The sequence below is a fragment of the Rhipicephalus microplus genome, unplaced genomic scaffold, assembly GCF_043290135.1.
Source record: "Rhipicephalus microplus isolate Deutch F79 unplaced genomic scaffold, USDA_Rmic scaffold_21, whole genome shotgun sequence".
Lineage (NCBI taxonomy): Eukaryota > Metazoa > Arthropoda > Arachnida > Ixodida > Ixodidae > Rhipicephalus > Rhipicephalus microplus.
The window spans coordinates 4,526,194-4,549,535 of record NW_027464594.1 but is presented as its reverse complement, the minus strand read 5'-3'; the positions used below and the strand labels follow the sequence as shown (position 1 = coordinate 4,549,535).

The 23,342-nt window shown below is 49.4% G+C and overlaps 1 protein-coding gene across 1 annotated transcript in view; it reads right to left on the bottom strand.

Annotated features, from left to right (window-relative positions):
• LOC119169857 (phagocyte signaling impaired) overlaps positions 1-23,342 on the bottom strand; it is a 98,923-nt gene that overhangs the window by 6,104 nt on the left and 69,477 nt on the right. The window contains exons 23-24 of the mRNA XM_075883760.1: positions 17,559-17,627; positions 13,370-13,455 (exon numbers count right to left, since the gene is read on the bottom strand). Coding sequence (XP_075739875.1) covers positions 13,370-13,455; positions 17,559-17,627 — 155 coding nt within the window. The remainder of the gene's footprint in view (positions 1-13,369; positions 13,456-17,558; positions 17,628-23,342) is intronic.

Below are 23,342 nucleotides of genomic sequence, written 5' to 3'. Positions count from 1 at the left end.
GCCGTCATTTCGACGTCACGGAGAAGATGGTCCGCACATGGCGACAGTCGACTGCTAAGCTTCAGGCCATGAAGAGTGACAAGAAAGCTGACCGCGGCAAGAAAGCACGATGGCCAGACCTTGAGGGACGCCTGCACTCATGGATACTGGAGCAGCGTGCCCAAGGTAGGGCGATGTCAACGGTGCAGCTGCGTCTCAAAGCGCAGGCGCTAGCTAAGGAGGTGGGCGCCGTTGATTTTGTTGGCGGGCCGTCCTGGTGCTCCAGATTTATGCGCCGCAAAGCGCTGGTGATGAGGGCCCGCACAAGCATGTGCCAGAATCTGCCAGCAGATTTCAAGGACAAGCTTGAAAGATTCCAGGCTTTCGTTAAGAAAGCCATTGAAGACGATGGCATCGGCAACAGCCATATAATAAACATAAACGAGGTGCCACTTACGTTTGACATCCCAATGGAAAGGAGTGTGGCACCGAAAGGTGACAAGTCTCTCACCATCAAAACTACCGGCCACGAAAAAGCGCACTTCACGGTTGTGCTGGCATGTTGCGCCAACGGGCAAAAACTTCCGCCAATGATTATATTCAAGCGGAAGACGATGCCGAAAGAGTCTTTCCCGCCTGGTGTCGTCATAGAAACGAGCGTGAAAGGCTGGATGGACGAAAAGATGATGGGCAAGTGGCTTGAAAAATGCTTTTCTAAGCGACCGGACGGTTTCTTTCATGCGAAGAAGGGCCTCCTGGTATTGGATAGCATGCGGGCGCATATAACGGAGCTCACTTTGAAGCGCATCAAGGCAAAAAACTGCACCGCTGCGGTTATCCCAGGCGGGATGACAATGCTTCAGCCGTTGGACATCTCGGTGAACCGCAGTTTCAAGGCTATTCTGCGGCGCCTGTGGGAGTCATGGATGTCCGACGGCGAGCATAGCTATACCGCAACTGGACGCATGAGGCGTGCTTCGTTTTGCGAGGTCGCAAAGTGGGTGCGCGAAGCCTGGTGTGCGGTGTCACAGGCCACCGTAACAGCGGGGTTCCGCAAGGCAGGCCTGCTAGCATCTTGAGCCCCTGGCCTCGACGACGACGACAGCAGCAGCAGCAGCGATTCCGAAGAGGAAACAGAGGAAGTCCCAGCGTCACTGCCGCCAGAGCTCGCTGAACTATTCCAAAGCGCGTCGGAGGATGAGGACTTTGAGGGCTTTGAGGAATAAAATGTTTTCCTGCAGTCGTGCGGAACGTTTCAGTGGGTGCACATTATTTTTTCTCACAAGTTCGGTGTAGTATAAGTTTTCTTACGGACTGGCGCTCAGAAACGTAAGTACGGCATTTTACAATGCTCGCTCAACTGCACGTTATGAAGTTTCTTTGCGGAAAGTGAGTGAATGTAGGTGCGTCTTATACACCGGTGCGTCTTATATATTGATTTCTGCATGACAACTTGCGAAAACTGGGGGGTGCGTCTTATACAAAGGTGCGCTTTATACACCGGGAAATACGGTAATAAGCTAAACAGTGAAAATGAAAAGAAAACGAGAATGTTTGCCTATGCCATCGCGCGAAGCATTGTTAGAAGTTTAATTTTGTGATAATAAAGGTAAATAAATATAAACCACGCACCAAACGCGAAAACATCTACGTTGCCGATTTGTTTACATTGATCTTGTAGTTAGGCCTAGGCGCATTCGAAATGAGAAGCTATCTCAAAAACTACGCCAACTTATTCGTAATACTCGGTCATCGAAGCTAACTGAAGGCAAGCGAAGCGACTTTGAACAGTCGTTTGCGGCGGACAAGGTGAATCTTTCAACAACTACGCCAAAATCACCTTGAAGTGGGCGTCCGGGAGCGCCGCCTTGTTCACGTACACTTACGCTACCACGGTACCTTATATCTGAAAAATACCGCGCGTACGGGAAGCAGTACGGGTGGCGTACGTATCTGCCCATGCGCACTTTGATTCCAGTATCACGGTACACTCGGTAACCCGGTAAACCCGGTTGTGATGAGTGAAGAAAACGATGACAACGACGAAAGTGCGGGGCAAGGCGCGTGTGATTTCGAGCCAAATGTGCGCGTGAGGTCAGCCAATCAGCTGATGACCTGTGGTGGCCCATAGAGGTGGCGTGCCACGATTGGGCCACGTGTGACCATTACGTGGCGGTAGGCTTTGTGGCTGGGGACGAGCCGAAGCAGCGGCAGACGGAAGACAGCGGGCCGAAGCGTCGGACGCAGGCGATCCAGGTTCCGGCCAGGGAACACGGCTGTCCACGCTACTGCCGTCCAACTACCAGCTGGGGTGGCGTTGCCGGCACGAGTACTGCATCTCGGGGCGCGGCCTGGCCTGCTGTTCTCTTCCTTGCCGAGGGCATCGCGGATCTCGGCGAGGCGTCTCCGTGGTCAGACGTTCGGCACAGCGACGTACGTGGCCTGGCTAATGGTCACGGTTGCGCCGAGCATCGCGTCTCGACGCAAGCTGTTCACTGGACGGGCTGGCCATTTACACACATGCAGCATCGCGTCTCCGATGCGGGTTGACTGCTCCGTAGTCGTACTTACGCCCCCACTCCGCCAAGCGCCGGTGTCACCAGAGCGTCGTACATCGGCAAGTTCGTGGGCGAGGCCTACCAGGTGTGATCCTCGTGAGCCGTGGCCTGATCCTGGACCTCAGTCAGAAGTTGCGACCCTGACTGCTGGGTTGGCCGCGACGTCCGACTCAACGGCGCTGCACACGGTAGCGCATCCGTGTGCGGTCAGTCGTTCCAGCCGTGCCACCTTTGCCCTCGCGCACGTCGATGACCGCATCATGTCGGGACGACGGGGACCCAAACTGTGAGACAGCGGTTTCTTCTTACGAACCGAGAACTATACGCGCTGGACACTGAGTTAGCGTAGTCGCGAACTCTGCGCATATTAATGGCGGTCTGACTCTCGTGCATGTTACGTGATGCTTGGCGTATAGGGTTGGATATATAGTTTTATTTTCTCCTGTCACTTCCTTCTCTAGTGTACAATATAAAGCTTCTTTTGTTCGCTTAAATTGTTCATGTTAATCTTTTCTTGTCCGCTATAAACAAATATAGTGACGAATGTCCTTAACCATCATAATATCTGGCGTCCGCGACAGGACTAAGCTCTCGCGTTACATCTGAGAGCCTCACGTTGTTTGTGTGTGGCAGACGAGAATGGACGACAAGAGAAAGCTAGTTGAGCTAGGGAAGGAGATGGGGCTGAGTGGAGAGGCTTTGCTGGCATGGGTGAGCGCTGAGGAAAAAGAAATGAGGGACCAGAGAGCGAAAGATCGAGAGGAGGCACGTCAATCAGCACAGGTAGAGCATGAGCGTGAAATAGCTGGCATGGAGGCTGAAAGGCTCCTGCTCGAGGAGCGACGTCGTGTCGCAGAAGCGCAGCGTCCGAGCACGAGTTCTGCGGACGATAGTATGGGTGGTGGTCAGAGTTTCCGCAGCCCACACAAAATGATTCCGCCCTACAATGAGAGTAGGGACGAACTGGATGCATACATCCAGAGATTTGAGACTGTTGCCACGAGCCAAGGCTGGCCAACCGACAAGTGGGCCCTGTCACTGAGCTTGTGTCTAACGGGTGACGACTACGGCAGTTTTAGGGACATTGTAAGTGAACAGCGCTTGACATTATGAGTTGGCGTTTGGCATAGGAGCATAGCAGTTTTCATTCATTCGTTCTGTTCACAGAATGTAGTTACTTGGCGTAAGAAATCATGAGTGTACCAGGAAGCTCTATACTGTTTAGTACATCAGGAAGCTCTATACTGTTTAGTACATAAGAGAATGAAATCTTTTGCAGTGATTGGTTTTTGTTGCCCGTATGCATGTTTAATTTAAAAAGTTATCATTCTTCTGGACTGTATCATTGTAAAGACAGATCGGCGTTTCCATTAGTGTCATCTCCGGATATTGTTGGAAGTTGCATGTTCTTCTGTCCCTCATCACTTTGTTGTGTGAGGAAAGTTGTTTTGTGGAAACAACTTTCTTGTGTGTGGTGTTATTGTGATGAAATAAGAAAATGATGACAACGACGGAAGTGCGGGGCAAGGCGCGTGTGATTTCGAGCCAAATGTGCGCGTGAGGTCAGCCAATCAGCTGATGACCTGTGGTGTCCCATAGAGGCGGCGTGCCACGATTGGGCCACGTGTGACCATTACATGGCGGTAGGCTGTGTGGCTGGGGACGAGCCGAAGCAGCGGCAGACGGAAGACAGCGGGCCAAAGCGTCGGACGCAGGCGATCCAGGTTCCGGCCGGGGAACGCGGCCGTCCACGCTGCTGCCGTCCAACCACCAGCTGGGGCGGCATTGCCGGCACGAGTACTGCGTCTCGGGGCGCGGCCTGGCCTGCTGTTCTCTTCCTTGCCGAGGGCATCGCGGATCTCGGCGAGGCGCCTCCACGGTCAGCCGTTCGGCACAGCGATGAACGTGGCCTGGCTAATGGTCACGGTTGTGCCGAGCATCGCGTCTCGACGCAAGCTGTTCGCTGGACGGGCTGGCCATTTACACGCATGGAGCATCGCGTCTCCGATGCGGGTTGACTGCTCCGTAGTCGTACCCACGCCCCCACTCCGCCAAGCGCCGGTGTCACCAGAGCGTTGCACATCGGCAAGTTTGTGGGCGAGGCCTACCGGGTGTGGTCCTCGTGAGCCGTGGCCTGATCCTGGACCTCAGGAGTTGCGACCCTGACTGCTGGGTTGGCCGCGACGTCCGACTCAACGGCGCTGCACACGGTAGGGCATCCGTGTGCCGTCAGCCGTTCCAGCTGTGCCCCCTTTCCCCTCGCGCACGTCGACGACCGCATCATGTCGGGACGACGGGGACCCAAACTGTGAGACAGCGGTTTCTTCTTACGAACCGAAACTAGACGCGCTGGACACTGAGTTAGCGTAGCCGCGAACTCTGCGCATATTAATGGCGGTCTGACTCTCGTGCATGTTGCGTGATGCTTGGCGTATAGGGTTGGATATATAGTTTTATTTTCTCCTGTCACTTCCTTCTCTAGTGTACAATATAAAGCTTTTTTCGTTCGCTTAAATTGTTCATATTAATCCTTTCTCGTCCGCTATAAACAAACATAGTGACGAACGTCCTTAACCACCACACCGGTATACTATAACTCTCTATTTTATGCACTTCAGGCAGCTTTAAAATGTATAATTTGAAATTGTATTTTACGCACTTGAGGCAGCTTTAGATTGTGGCAGAGACTAAGTTTCGCTTTTTCTTTTTTTTTTCGCATTTGCTCAAATAGGCGCTCGGTGGTGCTGCCGGCAGTGTATTCATTTGGCTGCAAGCCTGCCTGCAAATAGTGGAGATATGTGAGCACGGCATTCACTTCCGCTCATAAGAACAACAAAAAAATTATGGACCACCTCCTCGTAGGGAACCATGATGGAATTCAAAGCAGCAGCGGTGCACACACCGTTGACCCAGCTGAAACGGGCGACGACACGGGTGCTGGAAGAACGATTTGCAGCGGTACTCAGTGTAGCCTTTACTTGAGCAAAATTTTTTTTTTTGAAATGTAGCGACATCGATGTACAGGTTGGGTTTCGTGTTAGTTTCAGTGCAGATAGACGAGCCTAAAGAGTGTCTCTGCTAGACGTGCGGTCGAGCGTTGCGGGTGGTGGAGAGGGTGAAGTGAGAGAGAAGTGTGTTGCGAGCGGACGGAGGAGCAACATCATTTAGGTGTGTTTGGAGGAGCCAGCAGCTGCTACTGGTGAGGGTGAGAGTGACAATGCACAGCTGCAACTTGACCTACTTGGCATCATTCCAACAACTGCAGCGGGGGGAACGCGGTGCGGCACGGAGATACGGACGGACAGCGTTACACAGGCTAGCCAAAGAGCTGCTTCTCATCTAAAAGTGCGTGTGTGTACCTTAAATGGTACTATAGTACTAAGGTACTATTTGTTTTGTTAATAAACAAAGCTTGAGAAAGCCTGTGAAAAGCACATGCGGTTTCAGTTAGCAACTTTCACCGACAGTACAATTGTCATCACCTCCACCAAACAGTGTTGCGGGCATTCATCTCAATGATGGAAGGAGACGAAACACTGATATAAAAATTCTGTTTTAAATATTTCTACGCACTTTGCAGAGAAACCGGTGCAAGGTAAGACACTTACCTTGCAGCACTTTTTATTGCGCCACAAAACATAAAAGAAGTGAATGGCGATAGATAATCCCTTTGAGACATACACACAGGCAGCCAGCATCCCAAAAAACACATTAAACCTCAGCCATCCATCCAAACGATCCCCTTCGCCACCCAATTGCATAAAACGAACTGCCATCGAATCGTTAGTGTAGCTTTTGCAGGAGACTGCCAAGAATGATCACAAAAATGAACACCAGAGGCGATTGCATTTGTCTGCGATTTGCAACTAACGCTCAAATATCCAAGAAAAACTACGCAAGTAGTACTTTTGCTAAGGTAGGGATCGTAAGTACAATCTCTATGCTTAGCACCAAAATGCTGCAAGACCTCTTACAGCACACTGCTGCGTCAGCCTAACAACGAGCCTTGTGGCATTTGTTGCAAAATAATAACGGAGCAACTTGGAGCGTGCCGCACTCTATGGAAGACGAGGAGGCAGAGGCCGAATCGGGACACGCGCAGACGGTCGGGGCAGTTCGCCGCTAGAATTGGCAATAAACGAACGTCTCTCTTTCACGTCTGGGCGACGAGTCATTTCGCTACACTGTTGGTGCCGAAACCTGGGACTGCTCCTCGAGAGACTTTTTTTCACAGAACAGCCATGGCGAACTCTGACCACCTTCGGAAGAAGCGCAGCTCAATCAGATCTGGTGTCACCCGAGCCCTGGCACTTCAAACGGGCCTCCTGCAGCAACCGGATCTTGACGCCTCTCAGATTAACGGCCACATGGATTACCTCAAAGACGAGGCAGTACTGTCGAAGCTCGATGACATCATCCTTGTGACCACAGATGAAGAAATCCTCAAACACGAAGTAGGAACGGTGCAAGAATACGAGAAAATTCTCTACGCAGTGTCGCGCGCCAAGTTCTGGCTTCAAGAACGTAAGAAGAAGGCCAGAACACAGGCTTAAGCAACTGAGCCCGGGCCTAGCTACTTCGCATCTCCGAACTCCGCCGACGCAGCAGCCCAGGAGAGAGAGCACCGTCAGCGTTCAATTCAACTACCAAAGCTACAGATGCCGACTTTCGATGGTAGTCTCCGTATATGGCAGTCTTTTTGGGACCATTTCGACATTACCATCTACAAGAATACCGAGCTGCCACGCATCGAAAAATTTAAGTACCTCCTCACCTACTTGACCGGGAGCGCGAAGCGAGCTGAGGAAGGCATTCGTCAAGCGGAGCAAAATTACGACCTTGCAATCAAGGGCCTCACGGATTGTTTTGGACGCCAGGATCCGATTGTGAACGAGGATGTTAATCATATTCTTGCGCTAATCTCCGTGAAAAGCTCGTCAGAGGTTTTAAAGCTTCGTCTGTTGCACGATAGTATGTAGTTACACAGCATTGGAAGGTCTCGGAGTTGCGACCGACCAGAACGCCGTGGTCTTAAACCGTGTACTGATGCGATGTCTGCCAGAAGATCTTGCCATTATGTACAGGCAGAAATCCAAGGAATCGAACTGTGCCTCCAGCATCACCAAAACCCCTGAAGACCAAACCCGGCTAGCCAAGTTTCTCCGCATTCAAGTAGAAATCCGGAAGGAGGGCAGGTTACAATCTCGTCGTGTGTCGCAAGACGAAGCCAAAATCCATATATTCGAACAAACTTATGGCACAGAAATTATACCGTCAGCTTCCGCCCTAATGGCGTCTACCTTGCCTGTTAGACTGGCGTGCCCACTCTGCCACAGGGAGGATTACATGATTGCTGCTTGCAATGCCAACCTATCAGCTGAAGGGAAGCAGGCAAGGCTACAGTACACCAATTGTTGCTTCTGCAGTGGAACACGAAACCACATCGCTAGAATGTGCAGCAAGTCATTCAATCTTAAGTGTGGTACCTGCCAGCGACACCACCTGACTATCCTCTGCGAGTTATCACGCCCAGTCGAAGATCTGCACTCCAACGCAGGATCCCCAGCCTTTTCTCAATCAGCCCCTTTAACCACGCAAACTGTCACTACCGCCCAAAGTCACGTTGAGTCCAATCACGTATTGTTACAGACAGGTCGAATTTGGGCAGAGTCTGGAGACCACCGTCTCCTCATGCGGGTACGGCTGGACAGCGGCAGTCAGCACACTTACATTCGTGCAGACCTGGCAAGGATGCTTCAGTGCTCCATCATGGGAAAAGAAGAGCTCTCCCTTGTCACTTTTGGAGGATCCAAGTCATGAAGGTGACTCTGCACCCAGCGTGTCAACGTGCGGCTTCGAAGCCAGTCAGACGATTCAGCGATTACCTTAGAAGCGTTAACGATTTCTGAAATTTTCTCTGTCACAAGCCCACTGCTCGACCCCAACATTTTGCACTGGCTCGACGAACGGGGGTATAATGGAGCTGACAGCCGTCAACCAAATGCATGGCAACCCGAAGAGATACAGTCGACTCCCGATAATTCTAAGTCGCTTAATTGGAATCATCAGTTAATTGGAAGTGGAGTGGGGGTTCCGTCAGTTTTGCATGCAGTTCAACAGGAAGAAATTCTCGGTAATTAGAAGCTAGAGGTCTGAAATTTCGGTTAATTCGAATTTATTTTCAACGGAGGAAATCGTAATGTTTGTTATATTTCCTATTTTCGAAGTGCTAAACAACAATGCGTGTCCGACCGGCACCCAAGGGCATCGCAGTTGACCACAGCGCCGCAACTCAAAGCGTAAGCTGATGGCATCGCAGTTGCATGCAGCGCCCCAGATCACGAAGCGGCTGCTTTGGCGGTTCCAAGCCTCATTGTTGATCTCGTTACGGTCGTGTGCGGACTCAGCGTTTCCACGTGCGACGAAGCTCCACGTGCATTTACTATGGCAACTCGCGGGCCTTATCAGACGCTTGACTTGGCGAGGAAAGTCAAAATTTTGAAAGAAGTTGAACAAGGAGGCAGCGCCAAGCAAGATAATGCGCAGAAATACGGCATCAAGCCTAATATTCTGTCTAACATCCTGAAGAACAAGCGCTAGGTACTGGACGCATTCAAAAATGACCAGTTCAAGATGTCTCGCAAGAGAATGCGCACCGGCGCCCACCCGGAGTTAGTTAGAGCAAGCGCTGCTCATCTGGATTCGGGAGGCTCGAAGCAACAGACTTTCTCTCAGCGGCGATATCGTTGCAGCGAAAGCGTCCTCACTTGCGATTATGCTACGCATCGAGAACTTTGCTTCTTCCGATGGGTGGCTCACACAGTTCAAGCAGCGCCACGATATGGTGTTTAAAAGCGTTAACGGGGAAAAGGCTGCCGTCAACGCTGAAACATGTGATACGTGGAGGGAAAATCAGCTTCGCAAATACTTGGGAGTATATCGGCCGGAAGATATCTTCAATGCCGACGAGACAGCACTTTTTTACAGAATGTTGCCCGAGAAGACACTGACCTTTAAGTACGATGACTGTGCTGGAGGGAAGCGTAGCAAAGAAAGAGTGTCGGTGCTGATAGCGGCAACATGACGGGCACTGAGCGATGTCGCCTGCTCGTGATAGGCAAAGCTGCTAAGCCTAGATGTTTCAAGGGCGTGAAAACGCTGCCTGTCGACTTTGCGTCTAACAGGAAACAGGAAAGCGTGAATGACCGCAGACCTATTCAAGGAATGGCTGACGAAATTGGAGCACAAGTTCGCGTTATCTAAACGCAATGTATTGCTCCTTGTGGACCAATTCAGTGCACACATGAATGTGCCGCCCTTGAGTGCAATACGTGTAGCCTACCTGCCAGCGAACACTACATCGGTGTTACAACCACTGGACCAGGGGATCATCAAAAACGTGAAAGTACTGTACAGGAAGCATCTTCTTGAGCGGATGCTGTTGTGTATGGACAATGCAAGTCAGTATGAGGTGAGCCTTCTCAGTGCTATCCATATGCTGGTGCGAACGTGGGGTCGCGTAAAGGATGAAACCATTGCGAACTGCTTTAGGGCGTGCGGCTTCATTCCAAGTGGTCCAGATAATGACGCGTCCTGTACAGTGGGGGAAGAAGACACAAGTGAGCTTGACATTGATGGTCTCCTGCCAGCTCTCGGCGACGTCCCTTTCGAGGAGTACATTGCCACTGACAGTTCAGTAGAAACGTGCGGTGCACTGTCGGACGCTGAGATCGTGGAGATGCTTCGGCACAGCGAGCCTAGTCACGAAACTGAGGTTGACACCGCCGCCGCCGCAAGTGAGCCACTACCGCGGGCTGTTGATGTAGTCGCAGGCCTTGCCTTCGCGCAACGACTTTTCACTGCTGAGAGCAACGCTGAGGAAGCACTCGGGCACATATACAGCCTGCAGGACTTGCTTTCTGCTGCAAGATTCAGCAAACAAAAGCAAACAGCAATCACAGATTGTTTCTCATAAACTGCTCTGAAATAAATGTATTTTTCGTTCAATGTGGTTAATTAGAATTCCACTTAATTCGAAGTTTTTCACGGTCCCCGTGAACTTCGTATTAACGAGAGTCGACTGTAAGTGTCCTCATTGGATCTGATGCTTATTGGCAACTTGCCACCGGGAAAATCCATTAGCCTGACAAGAAGTGGCAGCGATCTGCCTTGACGACCACGCTATGGAGACGGAGACGAACATTTGTTGCAACTACACTTTAACTGTTGGTGCTTTTAAAATACAGTATCTGTTACCGAGGTCTCAGAGGCTATGGCAGTAAACCAGTAGGCAGTTGCCCCCACAATTTTTCAGTGAGCGACCCAAACTGCATGGGTGATACTGCGACTATGCCAATCCACCCCCAAACAGCAGCTGCTGAGGTGGGACAGGTTACCTGAAGCATGTACATCTTTTTTTTCTATTGTTGCTTATTCGAAAGCCAGGGTCATAACATGGGTGTGGGCAAATTATGCGAGTGTGCTGACCACACCAGTGTACACAGTCTCCATTGGTGTTAACAAGAGCCACCAGCAACACAAATGTGCTTCTTAACAGCCACAAAGACGACCAATAAACTAGCTCAAACTTTCCTGCGACAGCACGAGAGACGAGCACTTGTCCCATTTCTCTGTCCACATCATCACATTTACTGCACATCCCTACAACAAAAGGGGCAAGCTCTGACTGGTCCGATTTGCCATCCCCTGGATCCTGTGTTGGCCACTAACAACACTGATATTATCAGTGTTGTTAGTAGCCTGCGAACTCCACCAGCCTGCGAACTCGCAGTGTGGCGCAAGACAGAGGCGCGTGATCAGTCGATTTCCGAGGAACCGTCGTCACCGTGGTCTCTGAGTTTACATCAACGCCTATTCTGACATCCCCTCGGTGACGACGACACGGTTGTCCGAAATTAAGAAAAGTCACGGTTTCGTCACAAGGGCGAATGAAACAATGACTGCAATAGCAACAACTTTGAATGTAACGCTAAGAACGGCAAGCAGATTGAAACGTGCAACGCGCTGCTCACGCACAAATGACGCACGGAAACAATTCACATGACGAGAGCAAACTAACAACGTTTACCGCTCGACACTTAATTAACGCGCTGTTTGAAAAAAAAACGAGGCACAAAACGTAATCACAGGTACAGGTATGAGTGCCCCAGCTGTTACTTCGCCATGTTTTAAAAGTGCACTCTTTTCGCAAACGGCGCCTGTCCAGCGAGCGAAAGAATCTTTGTGCGCCCGGCAACTAAACGCAATCGTTCGAGTCAAAGTCGAAGGCACTATTTCCCGCGCCGAAGGATAAGCGCGCGCGCACAAGCATTTACCCCCCCCCCCTCCCCTCTATCACAGGGCAAAGTATGCGTCGGAGATCACATCGTGCTGAACTGGGTGCCAGGCGCGGGCAGCTCTTTTTTCTTCTTGAGTTTTAATTTGGATACGTACATATACGGTGAATGACGGCTGCGGTGGTGTTGGCAATAAACCAGCCGGGACTCTCCGCATAGATGCTATGGTAATAAAAAAAAAAAGCAAACTTGCACGTCGTCAGGCGGCACACCAAGCATGCGCAGTGAAACTATGCACGCGCGCACGGCGTCGAAAACCAAGAGCGAACGACACGGACACAGGCACGGATATTGCGGAAAACTATTCGGTAAAGCGCTCTCCATATGCAGCGTGGCCCCACATATGTGACGCAAACTAAAGCGTGGCACTGCCAACGCGCAAAAGTAGTTTTATTTCTTTCTTTTTTTTAAATTTTTGTTTGGAGTGGGTGGGGGGGCCCACTCCCGCATGCACCCGCGGCGGTGAGAACGGCAGCAGCGCCAGCTCGTAGGGTGCAGGCCTGCCTCGCGCTCACCCGCGTGCAATAAAGAGCGCTTGCTGTCGCCTGGTGCACCGTGCGCGCCGCGCTGCTTCGCGCTTTGTCGGTGGCGGGGCAGCCGCGGAAAATGCATGCTCGTAACAAAATGCGGAGCGAAATTCCCAGATTGTCCGTGGGGGAAATTCATTATATCAAGGCTGTCTCCCGCTGTTACTTTGTTACATAGAGGTCGCAAATACATGTGTTTCTATGAAGCAATGGCGGGGAATAGAAAAACTTTGTTATATTGAGGAATTCATTACATGGAGGTTTGTTACAAGCAGGTTTAACAGTATAGTAATTGTACTGAGCATTCTTTGAGAACATTGTATCATTTAGATAAAGAACTTCAGTGTTCAAAGTGGTGCTTTTAAATTATTGTGAGACCAAAGAATTAAACTATGTTTCATAAATCAACATTATCATGAATCTCATGATATGATAGTCGGTTGAAGACACTTTTGTTTTGGTAACACCAGAGATTTAAAGCAAGAACGCCTTCATCAGGGGGTCAATACACTGTCGACAGTTTCTTTATAGAATATTGGTAATTCGATAACTAAAACAAGAAAAATGGTCTGTTGCTGTTTTAAGACCTTATCGATGAGGGGTTTACCGGTTAGTGCTGATTACCCAAAAGGAAGTAAAAAGATGTTGTTTTTCAAATGTGCAATATTTGACTGAAGTTAAAAATTGAACAGAACCCACACAATTCATTATTTGAGATTTTCAAACTTTCACCCTCCCCCCTTTTGGTACCACTCTCTCAAGTCCCTGCGTTGGCAGCTAAAATTTGAGGCTAAAAAGTGAGATTCAGTGCAGCAGGGCCGTAAAAATGCACACCACTCATAGACATGCAAATGCAGTTTTTGAACTTTTCGTCGCACTACCTCTGCCACAACTATGCTATCACAACTATTGGGAAATGCGACTGCGCAACGACACCCCGCTGAATTACCTCCGTCGCATTGGTGACTGCTTCGAGGAAGACACTTGTGGACTGCAAGCTGTCAACCTTGAGATCCTTGACCTTGGAAACCATAGCTGGGCAGAAGTAAAGAATAAGTTAATCAAACAGTGGCTCCATGCATTTTTTTTTTTGAAATGTTAATGTAACTTGTAACTTGGCACATATTTTTGGAGCCGTTACTACTTACTGTCCCGCAATGCCAAATCAAAGAAGTGCATGCTTTTTCGTGGCCCTAAAGTGCCACTCACCAGGTTTGACAATTTTGAGCTGTCAAGCGCAATGCGTAGATGAGGCGTTCATGATCACGTCTGCCAAAATTTCCAACGCTACGTGCCGCGAAAATGGGTCAAATTTCAAGATGAACGCTGCTCCCCCTCCCCTCTGCCGGCGCACGCCTAGAGAATGAGGGCATGACGTGGGCGTATGAATGGCCCTACGTACACGGCAATGCAGTGACGTTGGTCCTCTACGTAGACGACTCTGCTCTGACGTTGTCAACAGTATACCACGTGACATGGCAAAAATTATTTAACACTTCATGCGTAGTTTATGTATTTGTTGCTTTAAGACATTAATAAAGCTTGAAATAAATAATGAGACGCAATAAAAAATTGTGCGTGTTCTTACATTTTTTTTCCCGTGAAATGCTACGAGATGCAGGGCTAATGTGCCAGCGTTTCGCATGCGTTCGTGTCCCTACGGTCAGCGCATTGAGCAGACAACCGCCGTGGAACGCTCCTACGCGTTTGCGCACTCATTGTGCTCATCTACTCTACTGCGTCTAAGCAAGCGTTTCCAAACCATCCCGCAGAAACAGGAAGAAGACCACAAAATAACGCTGGTCAACAAAGCAACGCTGCTTGCGTGCTCCGGGGTTGGACCTGTTTGGGCACGTCATGCGCACGTCACTTCATGGTCGAATGCTGGAGAGGGTGGGGAAGAGATTTGGCTTGCGAAGCCTACGCAAAGGAGCGGCAAGGGTTTCGAGCTCGCCTCCTCTCATTTTCGTTTCGTGCCGCTTCAAAAAACCTGTTTTCTCCGCTCGTGATGAACCAATCCGAAACATTTTTGCGGCAAACTGTTCCTCCTAGGACACCCAACAACTTCCACTGTCTAACTAAAATTCGGTATGGGGCCTGGTGAGTGCCCTTTAAGTAATGTCTTATGTGAGTGGCAATAGCTTGGCAGTTCAGTAAAACGCAGTGAATATTCTGTGGTCCAGACCACAGGACAAAGTTTAACTTTATTCTGTGTACCACGCAATACACTTGGGCACTCTGGGCAGTGAAGAATGCGTAGTAGCCCAAGCAGAGCTCCTCTCTTGACGACAGTTTTGTGCACTAGACCACAGAATACAGTAAAAGCTCGTTAATTCGAATTCCATGGGAACGCTGAGCAATTTCGAATTAAACCAAATTCGAAATAATGAAAGTGAGCAAAAATGGGTGGATTTCGGGGGTGGGGGCACGAAAAATATTTATTGGCCAAAAAAGTCGGTGATGACCATCTGCTTCTTTTCTCTGAATGCCACAGCTGCGGCTCTCTGTTCCAGCGCGCGGACGCGGCACAGGGAATCCTCTTCACCTTCTTCAAAGCTGAAGAAAAGACGCGCCACATTAAGTGCCTCCATCACCGCAGAAGCTGACGGGCGCACAGGCGCTTCGTCATTTTCGTCGTCCTCACCTTCTGGCTCTTCAGCATCAGGCTGCGCACCGGCTACTTGAGCGATAATGTCCTCATCAGTCAGGGCACCACACACCGATGCACCGGTGTCAACTTCAACATAATCGGCAAAACGTACGCCCCGAAGAGTGTCGCGCAATGCCACTGGCATGAGCTCCTCAGCCCCATCCACGTCGACGTCACAACTATCCTGCGCACTTCCAGCTGCAAATCCACTGTGGCGGAAACAGTTTGCGATTGTGGTCGCGGTCACCTGTTCCCATGCGCGCACCAACATGTGCATGGCAGTGAGCAGCGTAATGCCGAAGTCCTTCCCGTCGCCCGCGCACAAAATCATTCTCTCCAGCACGTGACGCCTATAAAAGCACTTAATGTTCCTTATCACACCCTGGTCCATTGGCTGTAGGGCCGCAGTCGTATTTGCCGGAAGGAACACCAACTTAGTTGCTCTCAGCTCAACGTCGACTTTGTGCGCCGAACAGTTGTCGACGACAAGAAGAACGCGTCTGCCGCCCAGTTCCATTCGCCTGTCGAATTTCAGTAGCCACTTCCTGAATAGGTCACCTGTCATCCAGGCTTTCTTGTTTGCGGCGTACTCCGTCGGCAGTGAGCGAATGTTTTTGAAGCACCGTGGCTTGAGTGATTTGCCAATCACAAAAAGGGGGACCTTTTCCGTACCGGTCATATTTGCGGCGACCAGAACAGTGACATGCTCTTTGCTGCGCTTGCCGTCGGCACAGCTGTCTCCCTTGTAGGTGATCGTCTTGTCTGGCTGCAACTTGAAAAATAACGCTGTCTCATCAGCGTTAAACACATCCTGTGGTGAGTAGCTCTCCAAGTACTGCTGCAGGGTGTCGCTTCTCCAAGTAGCGCATGTTTCGGCGTCCACTTCCTTTGCCTCACCGGATAACGTGCGGAATACAAGATTGTGCCGCTCCCTGAAACGATGAAACCATCCCTCGGAGGCAACAAAGTCTTCAATGTCCAAGCGCAGGGCGAAATCTGCTGCCTTGGCCATGATGATAGGGCCGCTCAATGCGATACTCTGGGCTCTTATTTCTTTAACCCAGATAATCAAAGCTGACTCCAGCTCCGGGAACTTCGCTGTCCTTAGCCTTTTTCGACTGGAGTCAAAATCCTCGGCTTCATAGGCGTTTTCAATGGCCGTCCTGTTGCGTATGTAGGTTGACAACGTGCTCGGAGGTATGCCGTGCTTCCTCGCAATTTCGTATTTGCTCGAGTTCCCTTGGTCAACCTCTCGCAAAATCTCCACCTTCTCCTTGACAGTCTTCGCGCAGTAGTTTCCCCTAACTTCGATGCGGAATAAGACGGCTTGACGGCGTGAACGAACAACGTGCTCGAGAAACAAAGTGACGCTGCCGGGAGCGGCCTAGGACTGCTAGGACTACTCCGCCGACTCCTCAGCGTCCCGTGGGTCCGGCGTACAAGTGGCGCCAGGCGCTGAGGTAGCGGGAGGGCTACGGGAAAAAAAAATTGCTCCCTGGATTTTGGAGGCCATACTTTGCTCGCCCTTTGCTCGGAGGCCACTTGAAGCTCGAAAAAACTGGTCGTGCCACCTATCGTTCGACCGTAAAAGCTTCCACTAGTGTTTGACGATGATGACGCTCGGCGGCGCGCGCTTCGAATTATCCGTAGAGGCAGCGATTTCAGTTCGAATTAACGAATCGTTTTACACATGGTCTCTTAGGCACTGCGGACCGGACTGCGGCGACCATTTCGAATTATCCAAAATTTCGAATTAATGAGGTGTGAATTAACGAGCTTTCACTGTATAGCCCCAACCTGTTCTGAAGACCAGATTACCGCATAAAGCCTATCTTTATTTCCTGGACCATGCTCTGTAGCTCAAACAGCCTACCTCTCATATGACAGTTTCATAAGTGACATGGTTGCGGTGGTTTATTCTATAGCTAGAGTATCACTATGATATCTACTCTGTGCCTTCCTGCCTTACTTGTCGACGGCTGCTCTTGCGAATCGCAAGATTTGCTCATCGTTCTGAGTGCGGACGAAGGAGGTTATGTCCACGGACATAAAGTGTCAGTGTACCGTTCGTGATGCGACACTGAAGATGTGTATGCGAGAAAGACTTCAAATGTGAAGCCTGATTGATTGATATGTGAGGTTTGACGTCTCAAAACTAAAGAGAAATTTCGTACAGCTGGCAGCCTTTGGGCACACAGTCAAAGGTCTAGTTACCAATTAATGGCAAGCTGCATTAGCAAGCAGTTTGCAAGAACGCATTTAACACAATGTAAAAAAAATGGAAGCCTACATGAAAACACGAGAGAGTTAGAAGGTATGTAGCTTATCTGGAAATCTTTTGATGAATTAAAAAATACGGCTCAAAAGCTCAGTAGCCCTACACACTATGAAACATCAGACATGCTTGCAGCTTCCTGCAAAGACTTCCTAGGCAATATAACACCACAAAAACAATTCAAAGGAGCTTGGTACCAAAAGCAGAACTCACTTTTGACTAGAGGGACCAGGCTGTCCCCGACTTTGATTTCGCCACTGGTTGGGGCCTCCACACTCAGCTCTGCGAGAGACAAGCATACAAGGAACACTCGACACAATACTAGGATACTTGCAAAGGTGGCAACACAATTTCATGGTCTATAGCAGCTTCTGCATTGAAATAATTCCTCTCAATGGCTCCTAGGGCCCTAAGAAAACACTACATGACTATGAAATCATGATACTCAAGAGCATGAAAAAAAAAAAAAATAAAGGTAAAAATAAAGCCCACATATAACGGCCCCACTTAAAACGAACTTTAGCTTAAAACGAACAATATCCGCGTGACCGTGAAAATATACATAGGTTATATGGCACGAAATCGCACTTACAACGAACGTCTCCGAGCGCCGCTGATCAGTTACAACAAACGAAGCCAGCGGTCTGCCGACTTCCCGGGAAACCAATTTCGACTACCGATCAGGCATCGGCGAGGTGCCCATACGTTCGTATTGTTAAACGCCAATTCTGCCTCCGCGCCTCTCTAGTTGCTGCTCTCCCCGACCGCTTTTTGTTACGCACCCCTCCGTCCTTTGTCCCCCTGCTACTCTGAGCACCCCGCCCCGCCGCGGTGGTCTAGTGGCTAAGGTACTCGGCTGCTGACCCGCAGGGCGCGGGTTCAAATCCCGGCTGCGGCGGCTGCATTTCCGATGGAGGCGGAAACGTTGTAGGCCCGTGTGCTCAGATTTGGGTGCACGTTAAAGAACCCCAGGTGGTCTAAATTTCCGGAGCCCTCCGCTACGGCGTCTCTTATAATCATATAGTGGTTTTGGGACGTTACACCCCACATATCAATCAATCATTACTCTGAGCACCACGCATCGCCAGACAAGGCCCGTGTTTTCGCACTGCCACCGATCTTTCGAAGACCGGTCGGCCACCTACCCTGTTTTTGATCGCTGGTACTGCCGTTGGCGTTGCCGGCCTGGAGTGACCAGACCATTTGCCAACATTGTCCGCCACCGACTGTATCCGATAGTCTGCGTCTAGTGCACGCGGGTACGCTACCCCACTGACTCTGATAATTCGCGATTTGTTTCTTGTTTAGAACTTGTTCTCGCTCACTTCGCACTGAACTCAGCATGCCTTCCGCGCATGTGCGGAAGCATGAAAACGGCTGTTAATGAACGAATCATGAAACATTGAAGTTTGTGAGGCCATGCAAACCCACAGCCGCCGATTTTCGACCACAGCCGCTGATTCTTCGAACACCGCCGCACGCACCGAACCAGGCGGCCATGCTTTGACTTCTGTGCACGCTGGCACTAATTCCAAGTTTTTCTACGTGCGAGTTTAGCGGACCTTTCAAGCAAGCTACCCAGCCTGCCTCCTTCTTGTGTGCTTTGGTTTTCAAGGTCGCCCTTCCGCCACATTCTCTCCTCTCTTTATCGCAACTCCTCGCCCTTCTCTCGCAAGTCTGCTCACCTCTCTTGATCACAACCCCTTCGCTCGTCCACACCGCTCCGCGACGCCCGCCACGCTTGCTTGAATTAGTTTCGTTTTCTGACGGGAAACGGGCCCAGAGCTGTTCCACGCGCTCTGGCATGTGGGTCGCGTGTGCGCGTCTTGCTCGCTCTTGGTGTGCGTGTGTGGTCATGATTGCCGAAGGGAGGACTAGCATGCTTTTTCATGCCGCTCAACAGAACGTCGAAAGTGTAACAGCTTGGCTTGAGCGCAATTCACGCGTTAGGTGTGCTTGCTCATAGCTGTTGACCACCTGGCAGCCAACTTGCCGCTTTGGGCGTCCCGGTATTCAGCTGTGGAGATGGTGAATATTTCGTGGGCGGCGGTGACGGCTACGTGTGCGCGAGACTATTTTCGCAAGGCCGACTTCGCCAATTGTCGGGCCCGTTGCCGAGCCTGAAGCTTCCGAACAGGACCACTGCGGTGGCGATTTGTGGCAGCGCGTCGTCGACTCCGACCTGGGATAGCGGGTGGGACATCTGTTGCGATGATTTAATTACGACCGATGATGATGCCGACACTGCGGAACCGTGCACGGATTGGGGCATTGTGAATGAAGTACGTGGCGAGAGTGATTTGGAGGAGTCGGATTGCGAGAACGACGAAGCTTTGCAGCCAGTGCTTCATGCAGCTTATGCCACGGGTCTCGGCAAATGAGCAGCCTGCCGTTTTAAGTGCACTCGAGACCACCCTTATCGTTTCTGCTCTTCGAAACACGTGCATCACGAGCTTTTTGGGGCAAAAAAAGTTTGTTTTCACTTGCAACATTTTTAAAAGCTGTGTTTCATTTACTACGAACTTCGGGATACAGCGAACAAATGCCGCGTCACGCTCAGGTTCGTTATAAGTGGGCTCGACTGTAGTTAGTTTGTAGAATGAGCAACTATTCTGGGTTGAACATGAAGTGCAGAAGTGCCTGCTTAGCCTTTGTCACATACATAGAGCACAGTTTGCTCCTAATATGATAAGTAATAGCGTAAAAAGAAATGTAGACATGAGTCAATAGAAAAACATGTGCAAGAGGCGAGCCTTAGCACGTGCACCCAATACACTGTCTCTGAGCAGCGAACATCAGATTTTTCGAACCAGCTTGGGATCGCGAAATCATCTGAAAGATTGCGCAGTCTACAAATAACACCTAAATTTATACTTTTTGAGTCACCCAAGAGGTTCAATCATCAAAGCCCCACCCGAACAGCTCTGAAGCCACTTGTGAGGCATTGCACCTCCCTGGAACACCGGTCAACTACATGACAACTGCCAATTGCAAATCTGAATTCGTAATGAGCACTGCTGACACGAGCAAAGTGCAGCTCTATCGCACGACTGTTCTATGGCAAAAACTTGTGATATCAATGAGCAATTCGAAACACTTCACAATAACCACAAAGGCTGTGGCAAGAGAGCGTATGACCTGACCAGCTTTCCTGGATGCACATGTGGCCCAGACAAAATGTCTGCCTTGATAAGCAGCCCATGATACGCAGCCTTTGTTGTCGTGCAAAGCTGATCGTTCTTGGTTGTGTGCGGCACGTCGTGTACTAAGCTCACACTATAACTGCTGGAGTGTTTACTGCCCCATGATCATGCATTTGCCGTGAGAACATTCGTCATGCCCACTGTGTTATTAATTGCACAAGTGCACGGTGATAGTGGTTTGCTCTGAATTCCTCAAATGATGTCATACAAAGAAATAACAATGAATAAAAACTGCACCCATAAGTGGGCTAGGCCACATGCATTCCTGAGCAGTTGGGTTGGTAGATGCTTATCATACTGGCATGTTTTCTGTCTGTGACCACCAAGAATTAGTGCACTTGCAGTGATAATTCGTAAAGGCATTGACCACACTCGTGTAATACTAGTAGCCACTATGGATTCTCGGTTTGCCTTACCGCATAACAGCATTGCATTGCTGAAAAGCTGTTTTTCAAGATTTGTTACGGACACAAGTGGATTAACACACAAAGGCACAGGATCGATTCAGCGAAGTACTTAACACGGCTGTGATGATGGCATCACTTAATGCCATTTAGGACTTAAAATTTGAGAGAAGTGTCCAAAAAGTTGGACTTTAAAGAAGTTTAGCATTCATAATTTCAGATACACCGACTCTACAGAGTTTCTGGTGGTGCCACGGAAGTCTTCCAAGCATGCTCGAAAAATCGGCAGTTGACCGTATGACCAATGCTACCATTATTCGAACACATGTAGCTGGCATAAGCAAGCAGGCACAAATTATTATAAGGGTTGTTTGCCCTCAATGCACACAAAAGAAAAAAAATTGGTCACATATTTGCGCGCCTCAATGTAAATGTCATCGAAAAGCGATAGTTTTCAGCCGGCCTTCTTTTGTGCATGGAGTCGCATTTTTAGCACAGCCTCAGAAACACTAGGGTCTTTGAAATTGTGTATCCACGCATCTTCTACTAGAGGAACACACCATCTGATACTTACATATTGATGTTGTACCTCAGATATGGGTAATATAGCTTTTTGATCGACAATGTTCACAAGTATGAACGCAGCCACCAGTTCAAGATGGCTGGGGTTCAGCAAATGTCAAGACTATCATCTTTAAAACACCAGCTAGCCACCTTGCTCAAACATTTTTGAAGTGATCAGAGGTACCCCTGTCTTTGCTTACAATCCCAGCAATGAGTAGAGTCATCATCATCATCATCATCAGCCTGACTACGTCCACTGCAGGACAAAGGCCTCTCCCATGTTCCGCCAGTTAACCCGGTCCTGTGCTTGCTGCTTCCAATTTATACCCGCAAACTTCTTAATCTCATCTGCCCACCTAACCTTCTGTCTCCCCCTAACCCGCTTCCCTTCTCTGGGAATCCAGTCAGTTACCCTTAATGACCAGCGGTTATCCTGTCTACGCGCTACATGCCCTGCCCATGTCCATTTCTTCTTCTTGATTTCAGCTATGATATCCTTAACCCCCGTTTGTTCCCTAATCCACTCTGCTCTCTTCTTGTCTCTTAAGGTTACACCTACCATTTTTCTTTCCATTGCTCGCTGCGTCGTCCTCAATTTAAGCTGAACCCTCTTTGTAAGTCTCCAGGTTTCTGCTCCGTAGCTAAGTACCGGCAAGATACAGCTGTTATATACCTTCCTCTTGAGGGATAGTGGCAATCTACCTGTCATAATTTGAGAGTGCTTGCCGAATGTGCTCCACCCCATTCTTATTCTTCTAGTTACTTCAATCTCGTGGTTCGGCTCTGCGGTTATTACCTGCCCTAAGTAGACATAGTCTTTTACAACTTCAAGTGCACTATTACCTATCTCGAAGCGCTGCTCTTTGCCGAGGTTGTTGTACATTACTTTCGTTTTCTGCAGATTAATTTTAAGACCCACTTTTCTGCTCTCCTTGTCTAACTCCTTAATCATGAGTTGCAATTCGTCCCCCGAGTTACTCAGCAATGCAATGTCATCGGCGAAGCGCAGGTTACTAAGGTATTCTCCATTGACTCTTATCCCTAACTGTTCCCATTCTAGGCTTCTGAAAACCTCCTGTAAGCACGCGGTGAACAGCAGTGGGGAAATTGTGTCCCCCTGCCTTACACCCTTCTTGATTGGTATTCTGTTGCTTTTTCTATGAAGCACTATGGTAGCAGTTGATCCCCTGTAGATTTCTTCCAGAATGTTTATATATACTTCATCTACGCCCTGATTCCGCAGTGTTTGCATGACGGCTGATATTTCTACTGAATCAAACGCCTTCTCGTAATCTATGAAGGCTATGTATAGTGGTTGGTTATACTCTGAGCATTTCTCTATTACCTGATTGATAGTATGAATGTGGTCAATTGTTGAGTAGCCTGTTCGAAATCCTGCTTGTTCCTTTGGTTGATTGAATTCTAATGTTTTCTTTACTCTGTTAGCAATTACCTTTGTAAATAGCTTGTATACTACAGAGAGCAAGCTGATCGGCCTGTAATTCTTCAAGTCCTTGTCATCTCCTTTCTTATGTATTAAGATGATGTTAGCGTTCTTCCAAGACTCTGGTACTCTTCCCGCCAGGAGACACCTCGTAAACAGGGTGGCTAGTTTTTCTAACACAATCTGTCCTCCATCTTTCAGCAGATCTGATGTTACCTGATCATCACCAGCAGCTTTGCCCCTTTGCATGCTCTCCAAAGCTTTTCTGACTTCTTCTATCATTACTGGTGGGGTGTAATCTGGGTTACTGCTAGTTCTTATAGTATTAAGGTCGTGGTTGTCTCGGCTACTGTACAGATCCCTGTAAAACTCCTCCGCTATC